This window comes from Lithobates pipiens, unplaced genomic scaffold (assembly GCF_037356315.1).
Source record: "Lithobates pipiens isolate NorthernLeopardFrog02 unplaced genomic scaffold, aLitPip1_a1.2 Scaffold_18, whole genome shotgun sequence".
NCBI lineage: Eukaryota > Metazoa > Chordata > Amphibia > Anura > Ranidae > Lithobates > Lithobates pipiens.
This window is the reverse complement of record NW_027507758.1, coordinates 601,764,283-601,781,731: the sequence shown is the minus strand read 5'-3', so window position 1 is coordinate 601,781,731 and position 17,449 is coordinate 601,764,283. Positions and strand designations below refer to the sequence as shown.

The window sequence follows — 17,449 nt, the reverse complement described above, 5'->3', positions numbered from 1 at the left end:
CTCCCACCAGCCGTGATCTGCCTGCATTGCCTAGAGAAGCACAGAGACCCAGTGGGTCCAACATAATGTATATAAGCCCCTCCTACCGGGCATGTCCCTTTTGCATTACACAGGGTACTAGCATCCTAACATGTTTCAGGTGCTGGGGGGGAAGTGAAGACTGTAAAAGGATAAGTGCATGTTTACTTTGTACAGCATCCTGCTGCTCCCCCCCCCCCCTCCAACAGCCACGGTCTGCCTGCATTGCCTGGAGAAGTGCAGAGACCCAGTGGGTCCAAAATAACATATTTCAGGTGCTGGGGATGAAGTGTAGGCTGTTAAAGGATATGTGCATGCTAACTATGCTCCCTCCTAGCCCCCTCTAGTGAAAAAAAAAATACACATCATGTCTGTCACAGTGTGTGTGACCTCCTGTGTTGCACTCTGATCAGTTACATTCTTCCCAGTTCTCTCACTCTGAACTACAGAACGCCTCCCCATGGTTTAAAGATTAGGAGAGGGGGGGGTGGATTTTGTAGTCCTAGGGTGTTACCATAGCACAGGAAGTTTGTTATTGGCAGGATCACCAAGTGAACAATAAAGCATGAAAAGTAAATCTGCTGCTCCCATCAGCTGATGTCTTCCTGTGCTGCACTCCTATCAGTTACCGTATATTCTTCCCAGTCCTCGCTCTCTCTCTGAACTACAGAACTCTCTCCCTCCCTCTTTTCAACTCTTCCTGTGCCACACTCCTATCAGTTATATTGTTCCCAGTCCCCTCTCTATCTCTCTCTCTCTCTCTCTCTCTCTCTTTTTGAACTACAGAACACCTCCCTCTTATCAACTCTTCCTGTGCCACACTCGGACTCCTATTAGTTATATTGTTCCCAGTCCTCTCTCTCTATCTCTCTCTCTCTCTCTCTGAACTACAGAGCACCTACCTCCCTCTTTTCAACTTCTCCTGTGCCACACTGCTATCAGTTATATTGTTCTAAGTCCTCTCTCTCTCTGAACTACAGAACTCCTCCCCCCCTCTTTTCAACTCTTCCTGTGCCACACTCCTATCAGTTACATTGTTCCCAGACCTCTCTCTGCCCGAACTACAGAACACCTCCCTCTCTTTATTCAACTCTTCCTGTGCCACACTACTATCAGCTATATTGTTCCCAGTTCTATCTCTGAACTACAGAACACCTCCCTCCCTCTTTTCAAGTCCTCAAGTTGAGTGTGGAGTTGAACAGCAGGAAGGGGGGTTTGTAGTCCTGTCCTAGGGTCACAAGAGTAAGCGTCGCCTTAAGGCAGGAAACTGCAGCCATCACATCTGCTCAGTGACGGCAACAAATTCCACTATTGATCCTGCCAGGAAACCCGTGAGCCGATACCTTCCTGTGCTGATCACTTGTTCCCAGTCCACTCACTGAACTACAGAACATGTCCACCCATGTTATTCAAATGAGAAAAGGAGGAGGTGTTCTGTAGTCCGATCTTGGGGAGGAGGGGCAGCAATGCTCCTCCATAGATACAGTACAGTGAGAGAACGTTGTCACCCTGTGACAGGAAGTGTGTTGCTGGCAGGATCACCAGGTGAAAAGAAAGCAGTAAAATAAAATAATAATAATAATAATGCAGCCGCCACATCTATTTGATGGCTGCATGAAATCCCTGTGAATCCAGTGAGCTGACACCTTCCTGTGCTACACTCCTATCAATTACATTGTACCCAGTTTTCTCTGTGGACTACAGAACACCTCCTGAACCATGTCAGGGAGATGAGAAAGAGGGGTAGGTGTTCTGTAGTCCAGTTCTAGAGTGACGACCCTGATACCTTCCTGTGCTACACTCCTATCAGTTACATTGTACCCAGTTCTCTCTGTGGACTACAGAACACCTCCTGAACCAGGAGATGAGAAGAACTATTGTTGTTATTATAAATATTATTATTATTGATAATAAAAATACATTACAATTTTCATTATTATTGGTGATAATAAAAATACAATAACATTAAGGTGGTAATAATAATAATAATAATAATAATAATAATAATAATAATAATAAAAAGATGTATAGTAATTACATAATTAAAGGGTGATTGTGTAGTATGGAGACATCCTAGGCAGATATCTAAAAGAGGGGACAACCATGTAGGAGAGATGGACAGAAGGGCTTGGATCTGGAGATTTGGGTGCTATGCACATGTCCCAGGTCCGTCCTGGCAGAAATAATTATGACCCGCCATGTGAGAAAGCCACGTCTGGCGGTCGGAGGGAGCAGGTGCAGGGCAGCTGGGTGGTATGAAGTTAGTCCTTGGCTTTCCAGAATGTGTGCGACCTCGCACGTTACCAGCTGCTGATTGTACTCCACCTTCCATACTGTAAACGGTTGTTTGAGACCTGTCACTGATAAACTCATTAGCCAGGTGTCCCGGACATCTGAACATTCCACGCCGATGCCTCTTATTCTGGGCAATGTCTGTGTGGATGTGGCCAGCCATTCTCAACCAGGATTTTGTGGAACCCTAAGGTTCTTCTGGAGGCTGCCAATGGTTTCTTGAGCTGTGGCTGATTGACCTTTCATCTGATGGTGCCTACATAGTTCCAGGGCCAATGCTGATGATCCCTGATGCCTTTTAACAGGGGTTCTCAGAGACCTGAAAAAAAAATTCAATGGGTTCCTCTAGGACAGTCTTTCTCAACCTTTTCAACACAGAGGAACCATTGAAATAGTCTTGTGGTCTCAGGGAACCCCTGCTAAAAATTAGAAGTCTACAACTTATGATACATTAGTGTGATGGTCAGTGGGAAGAATGGTCCTTACACTTGTGGTCATTGGGAAGAATGGTCCTTACACTTGTGGTCATTGGGAAGAATGGTCCTTACACTTGTGGTCATTGGGAAGAATGGTCCTTACACTTGTGGTCATTGGGAAGAATTACCTCCTTCCAGATAGCTAAAAAGGTCAATGATGTCGGTGGGAACTTATCTGAGAGGCAGAAATTGCCCAATGCTGAAGAAACCCCTAGCAACCTCTGGAGGAACCCTAGTGTTCCACGGAACCCTGGTTGAGAATCGCTGCTCTATGGTAAATGGTTGAAAGAGTTTTCCTCAACCAGCCTTCTTAACTTTTCTTTTTACACCAGAGGAACCCTTGAAATAATTTTTAGATCTCAGGGAATCCTTGGTAATACCAATTCATTGGAGGTCAATGCCTTTCACATTGGCTAGTGGAAGGAATGCTCCTCAATTTGGTGGCCAGTGGGAATAATTCCCCACTTACATTAGTGGCTAATGGGAAAAATGTTCCCCTTTATATTGGTGGCTAATGGGAAGAATGTTCCTCTTATATTGGTAGCTAATGGGAAGAATGTTCCTCTTATATTGGTGGCTAATGGGAAGAATGTTCCCCTTTATATCAGTGGCTAATCGGAAGAATGTTCCTCTTATATTGGTGGCTAATGGAAAGCATGTTCCCCTTTATATTGGTGGCTAATGGGAAGAATGTTCCTCTTTATATTGGTGGCTAATGGGAAGAATGTTCTTCTTATATTGGTGGCTAATGGGAAGAATGTTCCTCTTATATTGGTGGCTAATAGGAAGAATGTTCCCCTTTATATTGGTGGCTAATGGGAAGAATGTTCCTCTTATATTGGTGGCTAATAGGAAGAATGTTCCCCTTTATATTGGTGGCTAATCGGAAGAATGTTCCTCTTATATTGGTTGCTAATGGGAAGAATGTTCACCTTTATATTGGTGGCTAATGGGCAGAATGTTCCTCTTATATTGGTGGCTAATGGGAAGAATGTTCCTCTTATATTGGTGGCTAATGGGAAGAATGTTCCTCTTATATTGGTGGCTAATGGGAAGAATGTTCCTCTTATATTGGTGGCTAATGGGAAGAATGTTCCCCTTTATATTGGTGGCTAATGGGAAGAATGTTCCCCTTTATATTGGTGGCTAATGGGAAGAATGTTCCTCTTATACTGGTTGCTAATGGGAAGAATGTTCACCTTTATATTGGTGGCTAATGGGCAGAATGTTCCTCTTATATTGGTGGCTAATGGGAAGAATGTTCCTCTTATACTGGTTGCTAATGGGAAGAATGTTCACCTTTATATTGGTGGCTAATGGGCAGAATGTTCCTCTTATATTGGTGGCTAATGGGAAGAATGTTCCTCTTATATTGGTTTCTAATGGGAAGAATGTTCCTCTTATATTGGTTTCTAATGGGAAGAATGTTCCTCTTATATTGGTGGCTAATGGGAAAAATGTTCCCTTATATATTGGTGGCTAATGGGAAGAATGTTCCTCTTATATTGGTGGCTAATCGGAAGAATGTTCCTCTTATACTGGTTGCTAATGGGAAGAATGTTCACCTTTATATTGGTGGCTAATGGGCAGAATGTTCCTCTTATATTGGTGGCTAATGGGAAGAATGTTCCTCTTATATTGGTTTCTAATGGGAAGAATGTTCCTCTTATATTGGTTTCTAATGGGAAGAATGTTCCTCTTATATTGGTGGCTAATGGGAAGAATGTTCCTCTTATATTTGTGGCTAATGGGAAGAATGTTCCTCTTATATTGGTTGCTAATGGGAAAAATGTTCCCTTATATATTGGTGGCTAATGGGAAGAATGTTCCTCTTACATTGGTGACTATATACACATGGGACTAAGCACTTCTGGTGTGAAACGTGTCAACGTTTGTTCCTTGCCTTGAGAAGCAGTAACGTGCTTTTATTGATGGATTATTTCCCATCACAAAAAAGCACAGCACAGCTTCTCCAGGCAAGGAACAAGTGTTGACGCGTTTCACACTACAAGTGCTTCATCATAAAGATATATACATATCACTAAGTGCTTGTAGCGTGAAACACATCAATGTTTGTTCCTTGCCTTGAGAAGTTGTGATGTGCTTTTTCTTGATGGATTATTTCTAATAAATAAAGCTTAGTCATAACTATATGTAACACTACTAAGTGCTTCTGGCATGACATACGTCAATGTTTATTCCTTGCCTAGAGAAGCCGTGATGTTCTTTTATTGATAGATTATTTCCCATCACTAAAAAGCACTTCATAGCTTCTCCAGGTAAGGAACAAACAGTGACACGTTTCATGCTACAAGAGCTTAGTTATTATCATATATACATAAGACTAAGTGCATCTGGCATGAAACATGTCACTGTTTGTTCCTTGCCTTGAGAAGCAGTGATGTGCTTTTGTTATAGGATTATTTACCATCACTAAAAAGCACATCACAGCTTCTGAAAGCAAGGAACAAACGTTGACGCGTTTCACGCCACAAGCGCCTAGGCATACATATATGACTAAGCACTTGTGGCGTGAAACATGTCGACGTTTGTTCCTTGCCTTGAGAAGTTGTGATGTGCTTTTTATTTATGGATTATTTCCCATCACTAAAAAGCAGAGCTTCTCCAGGCAAGGAACAAATGTTGACGCGTTTCACACTACAAGTGTTTCATCATAACTATATATATGACTCCAAGGGTCTCTGAGTGTCACCGGTGCCCCCTGCACCTCTGCCCACATGCGATACTGCACACCCCAGAGGCTTGAATTCTGCTTGTCTTGTGAGACAACGCTCGAGGATTTTTTTTTAAAACAGCCGGTATTGCGAAACTCTCGTAAACCGCGTTACTCGCAATCCGAGGTTTTACTGTATATAAATAAGAATTGGAACATGAAATGTATATAATTATAACTAAGTGCTTGTAGCATGAAACGCAACAACGTTTGTTCCTTTCTTTCAGAAGTTGTGATGTGCCTTTTCTTGATGGATTATTTTTAATAAATAAAGCTTAGTCATAACTATATATAATACAACTAAGTGCTTGTAGCGTGAAACGTGCCAACATTTGTTCCTTGCCTTGAGAAGCAGCGATGTGCCTTTATTGATGGATTATTTCCCATCACTAAAAAGCACATCATAGCTTCTCCAGATAAGGAGCAAACAATGACCTGTTTCATGCTACAAGGGCTCAGTCTTTACAATATATACATAAAACGAAGTACTTGTGGCATGAAACGCGTCAACGTTTGTTCCTTACCTTGAGAAGCAGTAATGTGCTTTTATTGATGGATTATTTCCCATCACTAAAAAGCACATCACTGCTTCTCCAGGCAGGGAACAAATGTTGAAGCATTTCACACTGCAAGTGTTTCATCATAACTATATATGCATATGACCAAGCGATTGTAGCGTGAAGCGCATCAACGTTTGTTCCCTGCCTTGAGAAGTTGTGATTTGCTTTTTCTTGATGGATTATTTTTAATAAAGAAACCTTAGTCATAACTATATGTAACACTACTAAGTGCTTGTAGTGTGAAATGCATCAATGATTGTTTCTTGCCTAGAGAAGTGTGATGTGCTTTTATTGATGGATTATTTCCCATCACTAAAAAGCACTTCATAGCTTCTCCAGGTAAGGAACAAACAATGACGCATTTCATGCTACAAGGGCTTCATTATTAATATATATACTCAAGACTAAGTGCTTCTGGCATGAAACACGTCATTGTTTCTCCTTGCCTAGAGAAGCTGTGATGTGCTTTTATTGATGGATTATTTACCATCACTAAAAAGCACTTCATAGCTTCTCCAGGTAAGGAACAAACAATGACACGTTTCATGCTACAAGAGCTTAGTTATTACTATATGTACATAAGACTAAGTGCATCTGGCATGAAACATGTCAATGTTTGCTCCTTGCCTTGAGAAGCAATGATGGGCTTTTGTTAAAGGATTATTTACCATCACTAAAAAGCACATCACAGCTTCTGAAGGCAAGGAACAAACGTTGACGCGTTTCACGCCACAAACACTTAGTCATACACAGATGACTAAGCACTTGTGGCATGAAACATGTCAACATTTGTTCCTTGCCTTCAGAAGTTGCGATGTGCTTTTTTTTATAGATTATTTCCCTTCGTAAAAAGCACAGAACAGCATCACCAGGCAAGGAATAAACGTTGACGCGTTTCACACTACAAGTGTTTCATCATAACTATATATGCATGTGATTCTGAGTGTCTCCGAGCGTCACCGGTGCCCCCCCCCCGCACCTCTGGCCACATTCGGTACTGCACACCCCAGAGGCTTGAATCTTGCTTGTCTTGCGAGACAACGCTCGCAAATCGAGTCAGGATTTAAAAAGAAAAACAGCTTGTATTGCGAAACGCTTGTAAACTGCGTTACTCACAATCCAAGGTTTTACTGTGTATATACTGTGTGTGTGTGTATATATATATATATATATATATATATATATATATATATATATTATTATTATTATTATTCAGGATTTATATAGCGCTTTACAATATAAAAAGGAGACAATACAGTTACAATACAATAAGATACAAGAGGATTAAGAGGGCCCTGCTTAGAAGAGCTTACAATCTAATATATATATATATATATATATATATATATATATATATATATCTTATGTTGTAAAGCGCTGAGCAAACTGTTGGCGCTATATAAAACCTGTATTATAATAATAATTATATATATATATATATATATATATATATATATATATATATATATATATATATATATATATATATATATATACATATAAAACAAATCGCTTGTAGCATGAAATGTATATAATACTGAGCAAGCGATTGTAGCGTGAAACGCGTCAACGTTTTTTCCTTGCCTTGAGAAGCAGTGATGTGCTTTTATTGATGGATTATTTGTAATAAACTTGTGGATTTTCCATATATCAGAGTGCGGTCACCCACCATCCTTTCTGAAGCATTTGGCGGTTGCGAGCCGGACCAGCACCTTTCTGTGTGGATTTGGGGACTAGCATAGAGGTGGACCAAGCTGGAGCAGTTTATTAATTTTTTATTGTTTATTTATTATTGGACTGCTTAGGTTTTGCTGGAGTTCTCCTTTTAACTAAAAACAAATAATAATATTATGTAAAAAAAAAAAAAATAATAAAAAAAAAAAAACGACCACATCCTGGACCACCACTTGAAATTTTGTCTTGTCTATATAAAAAAAAATATAATAATGATAATAGCTTCCAACATCGGCCAGAAACACTGAGCAGCCAATAAAGTTTTAGTGCCTGGCAGCTGTGTGATAACACACCTTACTGTTGACTGCTGGCAATTAAGAGATGTGAAGAGCTGCTTCAGCAAATTCATTATTTGATCGGCTTCCAGTTATGAACGGCTGGAAGGGTTTACGCATGTGACAGTATGCTGGCGGGAGAGCCAAACCACAAACACTGTCTGACAGAGGCTGTGTGTGTGCTTCCTGTGCGGCTCGCACAGCATATACCGGTCAGCAGCCGCTCTTTGTTATTGGCTGAGCAAAGAAAAGAAAAAAAAAAATGGAGGTTTTATTTTGACAGTCATGATGACTTCACGAACCTGTGACCACGTTGATAGGGTTGTGGTTGTTGAAAGGATTGATAGAATCTCATACACTATATTACCAAACGTATTGGGACACCTGCTTTTACACGCACATTAAGTTTAATGGCATCCCAGTCTTAGTCCGTAGGGTTCAGTATTGAGTTGGCCAATTCTTTGCGGTTAGAACAGCTTCAGCTCTTATGGCGCGTACACACGATCGGAATTCCGGCCAGAAAAAGACCGATGAGAGCTTTTCATCAGAAAAATGTGTGTATGCTCCCTCGGAATTTAGCTGTCCGAATTCCCGCCAGCAAAAAATTGATAGCATGTTCTCAATTTTCCAGATGGAAAAACTTTCTATCGTAAATTCCGATCGTATGTATTCAATTCCAACGCGCAAAAACTCGTGCATGCTCAGATTCAACTAGGAGATGGAAGCTATTGGCTACTGGGTATTGAACTTCCTTTTTCTAGTCCCATCGTATGTGTTGTACTTCACTGCGTTCTTGACGGTCGGAATTTGGTGTGATCATGTGTATGCAAGTCAGCTTGAGCGAAATCCTGACGGAATTCTGTTGGAAAAACCATCAGAGCTTTTTCCGACCAAAATTCAGATCGTGTGTATGCGGCATTATAGGAAGGCTGTCCACAAGGTTTAGGAGTGTGTCTATGGGAATGTTGAAGCATTGTTCCTGAAGTGCATTTGTGAGGTCAGGTTCCTCCACACCCAACTTGGCAAACGATGACTTTATGAAGCTGGCTCGGTGCACAGCGATTAAAAATAACCTAAAAGTTAATTGATATCACTAACCAATCAAAATCTATCTGCTTTGTCCTGGAAGCACTGACGGAGTAGAGGAAGAACAAGGATTTCAAATCCCAAGGCTGCTGGCCTGGCTGAGGGACCCCTGACCACTACGGATCGTGGGGACCAGATAGGGTGGGGAGTGTGTCCAGTGTTAGTTCACCTTCACATTTTTTCTGTAAAGTTGAACTATCCCTTTAACCAAACTGTTGTTACATGGTCTGCAAGGTTGTTGTATGTTGTAGCATTAACAGTATCCTTCATTGGAAACATCTAAACTCCATAATTTGAAGGGGCAAGGGTCTACATACCATTGGCCATATCAGTAGGTGTGATGGTCGGGCATTCACAAACATTTGGCCATGTAGTCTATCTTGCCACCTTCAAAGAAAGGCAAAATATAATGTGAGCAATTTTGCTATGAACCATGCTGGTCATTTGTAGATGGAATTGGCCTTCATACAGAACCTTTACGTTGTCCATGTAGGGCCCTATACAGTTTCTATTAAATATACCTATAAAAGCAGCCAGCTCTGATACAGCCTCCTAGTCTAGCCACTTGTGGGGCATGCATATCAAGCGTTTTTTATCAGCCACCCCACATGTACCTTGATTCTTCTCAAACATGCCACGTCGTCTGTTCTCCACGAAGGCTGACTGTTTGATCTCTGCAGGAGCCATTGAGAGCGGACCTGTTTTATACTAGTAGAAGAAGGAATGTACATTCCTGTGCATTAAACTGAGAACTTGCAGGAACCGATACTTTCATAGATATTTGTCTGTCCGCCCACACTGCACTTTAAAAAAGAAGGACCCACTCTGCAATTTGATGCTGACAGGCCCCTTGACGTGCCCGAGAAATGAATCGCAGCAACATAGAAAAAGGCCATTACTGTCGCTGACATAAGAGAAGCTTAAAGGCATCCTAACCTCAAACATTTTCCTCACTTCTAACCTCGGGCAGGCCAAATCTGATGGTACCACAGGTTGTATGACCCACAGAGGCTGTGGTCAACAGAGAGTTTACCTGAACTGATGATTTCGGAGATATTTTTCTGTTTGCCCACAATGGGCTTTAAAGCCAGGTCCCACTCTGCAAATTGTTGGTGACAGACCTCTGAAGTGGTTGAGACACTATTCACCATTAACCTATAGAGAGGTCAACTGTTACCAACATAAGGGAGGCCTGAAGGTATCTTAACTTCAAAAATTGTTCAGCTAGTAGTAGTTTTTTTTTTATTATTGAAAAAGCCTATGGCGTGCAAAACACACCCAAAAACTTCCACCCGGTGCAAAAAAAAAGTGCACACACATCAAGAGTGAACACAAAAACGTGCAATGGGTATCTGCTGTCCTCCACAAGGAAGGACCTTACCCTGATCCCCCGGGGCTTTAGGCTCCAGACGGGGACTGAGGTACCAATACATGGCCCATCTAGCCGAAGCCAGATGACCGCCTTTCTCCAGAAGGTCTGCCGAAACAGACCCACCCAGGTACTAGGGTAGGGGCTCCCCTGAAGGAAGACCCCCAAAGAGAGGGCAAACCAAGCCAGAAGGCCTATGTCCACCCTCCCACACAACTTTCAGGGTTGGTCCGAGGACTGACACCCTACTCGTCAAACGTGCAAGTGACAACACAAAACGTGACAAACACACAAGAATAAAATAAATAAATATAGCGGGGAAGGGATAGTGAAGAGGGAGAGTGAAAAGGTGGCATGTTCAGCTAGTAGTAGTTGGTCACATTCACCTTGACTTGTTCTGTAATGCTGAAGACCTTTGGAAGCTTCTCCAAAACAACTTCTTTAGTTCTAATAATTGGAATGACCCGCAGTGATTGGATTAAGGTGTTGGTGCTACCCGTGTGGATATCAATTCTGGGGTTTCATCTCACTCATTAGAACTCACTAGAAGTGGCTTGGATAAACTATGAAATATATTTTACTATTACAGAATAAGTCCAATGGAAATGTGATTATTATCTGGTAGAAATTGATCACATTCAACTGGACTTGTTCTGTATTGTCAAAGACCTTTCGTAACTTCTCCAAGCAACTTCTTCAGTTCTAATGAGTGAGAATGACACATTTCATGGTGAGTGGATAAGGCTAACTTCACACTGGCATTAAAAGCAAGCGTTGGAGAGGAGATAAAAATGCCCCTTGAATGGCGATACAATGGACAGCACACAGTGCTGTTCACACTATCAAAACATGAAGCGTTAGCATTACGACGCTTCAAAATTGAAACCTCATGTTGAGTCAGGAGGCATTTAAAGTCTCTCAATGCCTCCCATTCAAGTCTATGGTAAAGCTTCACAAATGCTCTGGCAGGCAGTTGCGGTGCGGTTCAGGGGTGTTAAGATTAGTTTATTAACTGTTATGGAATAGGCGTTTGTGGCGCAGTTTTAACGTGCCTTAACGCTCATCAAATGGTTCAAAACTGCCCATAGGGCATTTGGGGAGCAATTTTAACTCATCGTTAACACTTGTAAAACGCCAGTCTAACACCCATACTAAAGCTCATTTAAGCGAGTCTAACGCCCATACTAACGCTATAGGAGTGTTTGTTAAGCGTTAGAAATGTAGTCAAGTTTGAACAAGCCCTGTACGTGTTAATGCTGCCTATATGGATATAAATATCTTCTTGACACTCAGAGCTGGAGAAGTGTCTTGAAAAAGCTACAGAATATCTTTAACATTACAGAACAAGTCCAGTGGAATGTGAATATTTTCTAGTGGTAGATGGTCACATTCAACTGGACTTGTTCTGTATTGTGGAAGACCTTTTGTAGCCTCTCTAAACCACTTCCTAGGTACTAATGAGTGGATTAACACATTTCATTGTGATTGGACTAAAGTGTCATTAAAACTGTAAAAGCGACTTGAATAAGCTACAAAACATCCATGTTGTTAAGGAACAAGTTCAGTGGAATGTGAATATTATCTAAAGGAAGTTGGTCAAATCCAACTGGACTTGTTGAAGACTTTTCATAGCTTCTCCAAGCCACTTCCACATTCCATGGTGATTAGATTAGGTGTTAGTGCTACCTGTGTGGATATAAATTCTGGGATATCTACATGACATTCATTAGATTCACTGTGAATATGATCTAGTGGTAGATGGTCACATTCAACTGGACTTGTTCTGTATTGTGGAGGACTTTTCGTAGCCTCTCTAAGCCACTTCTTCAGTACTAATGTGTGGAATGACACATTTTATGGTGATTGGACTAAGGTGTCAGTGCAACCTGTGTGGATATAAATTCTGCGGTATCTACCTGATGCTCATTAGAACTGGAAAGATGGCTTAAATAAGCTATAAAACATTCTTATTGTTAGGGAACAAGTCCAGTGGAATGCGACTATTATCTAATCATTGACTGAATTCAACTAGACTTGTTCTGTAATGGTGAAGACATTTCTTAGCTTCTCAAAGCCACTTCTTTGTTTCCATTGAGTGTCAGGAGCATACCCCAGCATTTACACCCACACAGGTGGCACCAACACCTTGATCCACCAAGGAAAGATTAGGTCCAAGAACAGGATGTGGGTGTGAATGTTGTGGAACCACCATCTTCTAGTTAAATAATCCCATCATTGTGTCAGGAAGACTGCTTAGGTGTTAATCATTTGATGCACATGGCTTAAGGTATGAATTGTTGTTGGGGTAGAGATGTTAAAACAGCATTATATGTGGAAGCCAGATGGTGTCAAAGACCCCCACCTCTTTTCAAGGATGGCTGTTAATGGCGTAGATGGCCTCTTTTGTGCCTCTCTCACAATCTAGATTTGCTCTCTGTCCAAAATGTCCACCTCACTGTCTACCAAAGAATATCATCTGCAAGAAAAATGCTCAGTCTTGACCTGTAAAACTTGCCCTCTCATGTTGAGAAGCAATGTACTATTATGAGCTATAACGTGACTTTGATTAATGAACCTTTACAGACTTAAACATTGGGCTTCAGGCAGCCCAAATCTGATATTTTGTGTTTTGAGAAGACACTACAAGTTGAATGACCCACAGTGGCTGAAGTCTCTAAGCACCCAACCCGCTCACTGATTAATAATTTTGCTGTTCTCCTCAACTACTCCTTTTGTCTACCTTAAACACTTGTGTGGGGTACTGGTCAGACTATACAGTATGTAAAAGCTTCTCTTCACCTACATGTGACAGTATTCGGACATGACAATTGGGCACTCAGATCCAATCATTGCATGTGGGGAATAAGGAAGGGGGAAGGCTGCTTAAATGTGAAGTCTCCCTTTACTAGGTGACAACAGTGCTAGAAGAAATATGTATGTTGGGATTGTGGTGGCCATATCAAGGTTAATGAGGACCATAGCTTACTTCGGCCACACAGAGCAAGCTGTTGGTAGCAATATGGCCACCACAGAATTTATGGGAGGAATCTGCTGGCTCAGGCCTGCCCTGTGGGTGTTAAGAGTGTGGTGCCAAACCAAGGTTAATGAGGGCCACGCAAAGCAGACCATCGGTAGCAATATGACTGCAGTGGAGTTAATGGGAGGAGCCTGCTGGCCCAGGCATCCCCTGTGTGTGCTGGGAGTGTGGTTGCTATATCAAGCTTAATGAGGACCCTAGCTGACCTAGGCAAAGCAAGCTGTTGGTAGCAATATGGCTGCCACAAAGTAAATGGGAGGAATCTGCTGGTCCAGACCTGCCCTTTGTGTGCTGGGAGTGTGGTAGCCGTATCAAGGTTAATGAGGGCCATAGCTGGCCTAGGTCACACAGAGTAGGCTATCAGTAGCAATAGGGCCACTACAGAGTGAATAAGAGGAAACCACTGGCCTGGGACTGCCCTGCATGTGCTGGGAGTGTGGTGGCCATATCAAGGTCAATAAGGGCCATAGCTGGCTAGGACCACACAGAGCAGGCTGTCAGTAGCAATATGGTTGCCACAGAGTTAATGGAAGAAACCCACTGGCACAGGCCTGCCCTGTGTGTGCTGGGAGTGTGGTGGTCATATCGAGGTTAATAAGGGCCATAGCTGGTTTGGGCCACGCAGAGCAGAACGTCATTAGCAGTATGGCTGCCGTAGAGTTAACAGTGGGAATCTGCTGGCCCAGGCCTGCCCTATGTGTGCAGGGAGTGTGGTGGCCACATCAAGGTTATTGAGGATCAAAGCTTGCCTAGTCCACACAGAGCCGGTCGTTATTAGCAATATGGCTGCCACAGAGTTAATGGGAGGAATCCGTTGGCCTGGGCCTGCCCTGTGTGTGCTGGGAGTGGATGTCAGAGATTTATTTTCACAGTTGAGCGTGGTTTTCATATTTCCTGTTTTGGCTATAGTACTTGTTAATAATTACCGTGGTACATTAGATGCTGTTGTATTAGGCCCGGGGCCAGTCGAAGAGCCAGCATTGCTGATTGGAGGCCTGGAAGGGTAGCATGCTCGGCTTTCCAGGCTGTTCCCTGCCGTGACATAACAAGGATGTGTGCTGGCAGCACAACAAGGCCCATCTCGTAGCAATGGAGGAACGCCATGAACAGCTGTGAGCGCTACGTCATCAGAGCCTGCGCATCAAGGCGGAGAGAGGCACGAGGGCGCCCTTAACCCTTTCCAGGCTCTAAACCTATACTGCCGTAGGCTTGTTGGCTTACCCACTCAAGTTCCTGGACCTTGTTGTCTTCCAGGGGCCCACGTGGTTAAGCCAAGAAGCCTTCTCCTGATTTTCTTTTGTTTTGGAGACCTCTCGGTTGCTCACATTATACCTTTTAGGGCTCATTCCCAACATCACACTGTATATGTGCAATAAGGCGAGGAACCAGTGCGCTAAAATGCATTATAACTAGTTAACATTATAACCTATAAAGCTTTTTTCGGCAGTGCATTGCATTGCTGAAAAAAACTTTCTTGCCACATCATTTCTGCATTTTGGCAAAAACACACATTACAATTGAAAATGCACTGAAAGCTCAAAATAGCCCCATCTACACTTGCGGTTGGGGGTGTGTGGTAAAAGCCCACGGTTGAGCCACATTTTTCTGCCCTTTAACCACCTAATATTATTTGCCTTATTATTATTACTTATTTTTATTATTTTTCGCACAAATTAAAATCTGCATTTTTTTTTTTTTGTTGGAAGTCACCTTAAAACCCTTAAACTTTGTTAGAAGTTACCTTAAACCCCTTAAACTTTATGTATAACCATAATCCCCATACTGTAGGCCAGAGGACATTGTTTATTAATCAGATTTTCCCTTATGAAACCTGTATGTATAGGAATAGGTACTGTCCAATACACTTCCATTATCTTACATTGGTCCAGCTTGGCATGGTCATTATCCAAATCTTATACCTGATGCTGAAAGCCATTGTAGTAACTTGCCCTACATACCAGTGGCATCGCTATGGGGTTACTGACCGCCAGAGGGGTGACGGAACATACCACCCAACCACCCCGAATTCGCTGGGACTGTCTCGGGATTTTATTTAAATCCTGGTGTCCTGCGAGTCCGAACTGAATCCTGGAGCCAAGTACCAGAACTATAGCCCCATACGCTCTCCTCCAAGAATAGCTATCATTTTCTGTGTCCTGTGTAAGCAGGTTTCACCTCTACACACTGACTGGGGGGGTCGACGTGTTTTTTTTCAATGTATACAAGATGTTCTCTGAGTGGTAGAGAGGAGCGGTAGGCAGGTGACGTCATTATCTACCCTCATCCAATCAAGAAACTCCTTGTATTCACTGAAAAAGATACAAGGTATTTTATTAATGGTGGTAGTGTCCAGTCGGTGACCCCTGTGGTCAATGTGCAAAGGGGAAGCTGTTCATATTAGTTTTCCACATCTTCAGAAGACCTCCAGGTATAAGAGATGAATAATGACATTGTACCAAGCTGGACTAAGTTGGCAATAACGATAACTCTTGGAGTTCAACATGACCTCCCCAACCCTCTCCATATAGGTGAACTTCTGGTCTCCAAAAATTAATGACAAAGTGGACAATTCCAGTAGTACAAGGTCCACTTTATAGTGTTAGAAGTGGACATGGGTCTTATTTTTTGTAGCTCTGATAGATGATGTGGAATTAAATCAACCCATTACCTGCTGGTGGTACTAACATAGGACAACACCACACATTATCCTGGTCTTCTGTAGACATAGTTGGAATATGGCGCTGACTTTGGTTTCCTACTGTAAATGACGTATTGCATTTTCTGTGCAGGGCTGAGGACTGTTCTATACATATTCGTGAACGGAATGACAAACTTTCCCTTATTTTTTTGTCCAACAGGCTCTGGACGGCTTTTTCTTTGTGGTGAACCAGGAAGGCCGCATTGTGTTTGTGTCAGAAAATGTCACCAACTACCTGGGCTACAAGCAGGAGGAGCTGATGAAGGACAGCATTTACAGCATTCTGCATGTGGGGGACCACGACGAGTTTGTCAAAAATCTGCTCCCCAAATCTCTAGGTAATGGACCCAGCACTGTCCACGGATATAACTCTCAGACATTGGGGGCTTGTTCACACCAATGTTCATTGAGCTGGGTTTTCCTACACACCACAATATGTGTATGGTGTGAACAAGCAATGAACATGTTCCATAATATTAAATAGAATGATCTGCATGTACAGAACCTGTCCAGGGGGGAGTCATTCAGCTCAACACTGATAATGGAGTTCTAGATGAACCCAACACTGATAACTGAGTTCTAAGTGAACTCAACACTGACAACTGCATTCTAGATGGACCCAATGCTCATACATGAGTTCTAGATTGACCCAACACTGATAAACAAGTTCTATATGAGCCCAACACTGATTGTTGAATTCTAGATGAACCCAACACTGATAATTGAGTTCTAGATTAACCCAATACTCAGAATTGGGTTCTAGGTGAACACAACACTCATACATGAATTCTAGATGAACACAACACTCATAATTGAGTTCTAAATGAACCCAATGCCAATAATTGAATTCTGGATCAACCTTACACTGACAACTGAGTTCTAGATGAATCCAACATTGATAATTGAATTCTAGATGAACCCAACACTGACAATTGAATTCCAGATGAACCCAATACTTATAATTGAGTTCTAGATGAACCTGACACTCATAAATGAATTCTAGAATAACCCAACACTGATAATTGAGTTCTAGATGAATCCAACACTCATACTTGAATTAAATATTAACCCAACACTGATAAATGAGTTCTGTATGAACACAACAATGATAATTGAGTTTAAGATAAACCAAACACTGATAATTGAGTTTTGGATGGACCCAACACTCAT

The 17,449-nt window shown here is 42.1% G+C and overlaps 1 protein-coding gene across 6 annotated transcripts in view; it reads left to right on the top strand.

Moving 5' to 3' along the window:
• Positions 1–17,449, top strand: part of NCOA1 (nuclear receptor coactivator 1) — a 620,070-nt gene that overhangs the window by 518,880 nt on the left and 83,741 nt on the right. For all 6 annotated transcript variants that reach the window (XM_077489247.1, XM_077489251.1, XM_077489250.1 and 3 more), the window contains one exon: positions 16,440–16,617. In XM_077489247.1, the coding sequence (XP_077345373.1) occupies positions 16,440–16,617 (178 nt within the window). The remainder of the gene's footprint in view (positions 1–16,439; positions 16,618–17,449) is intronic.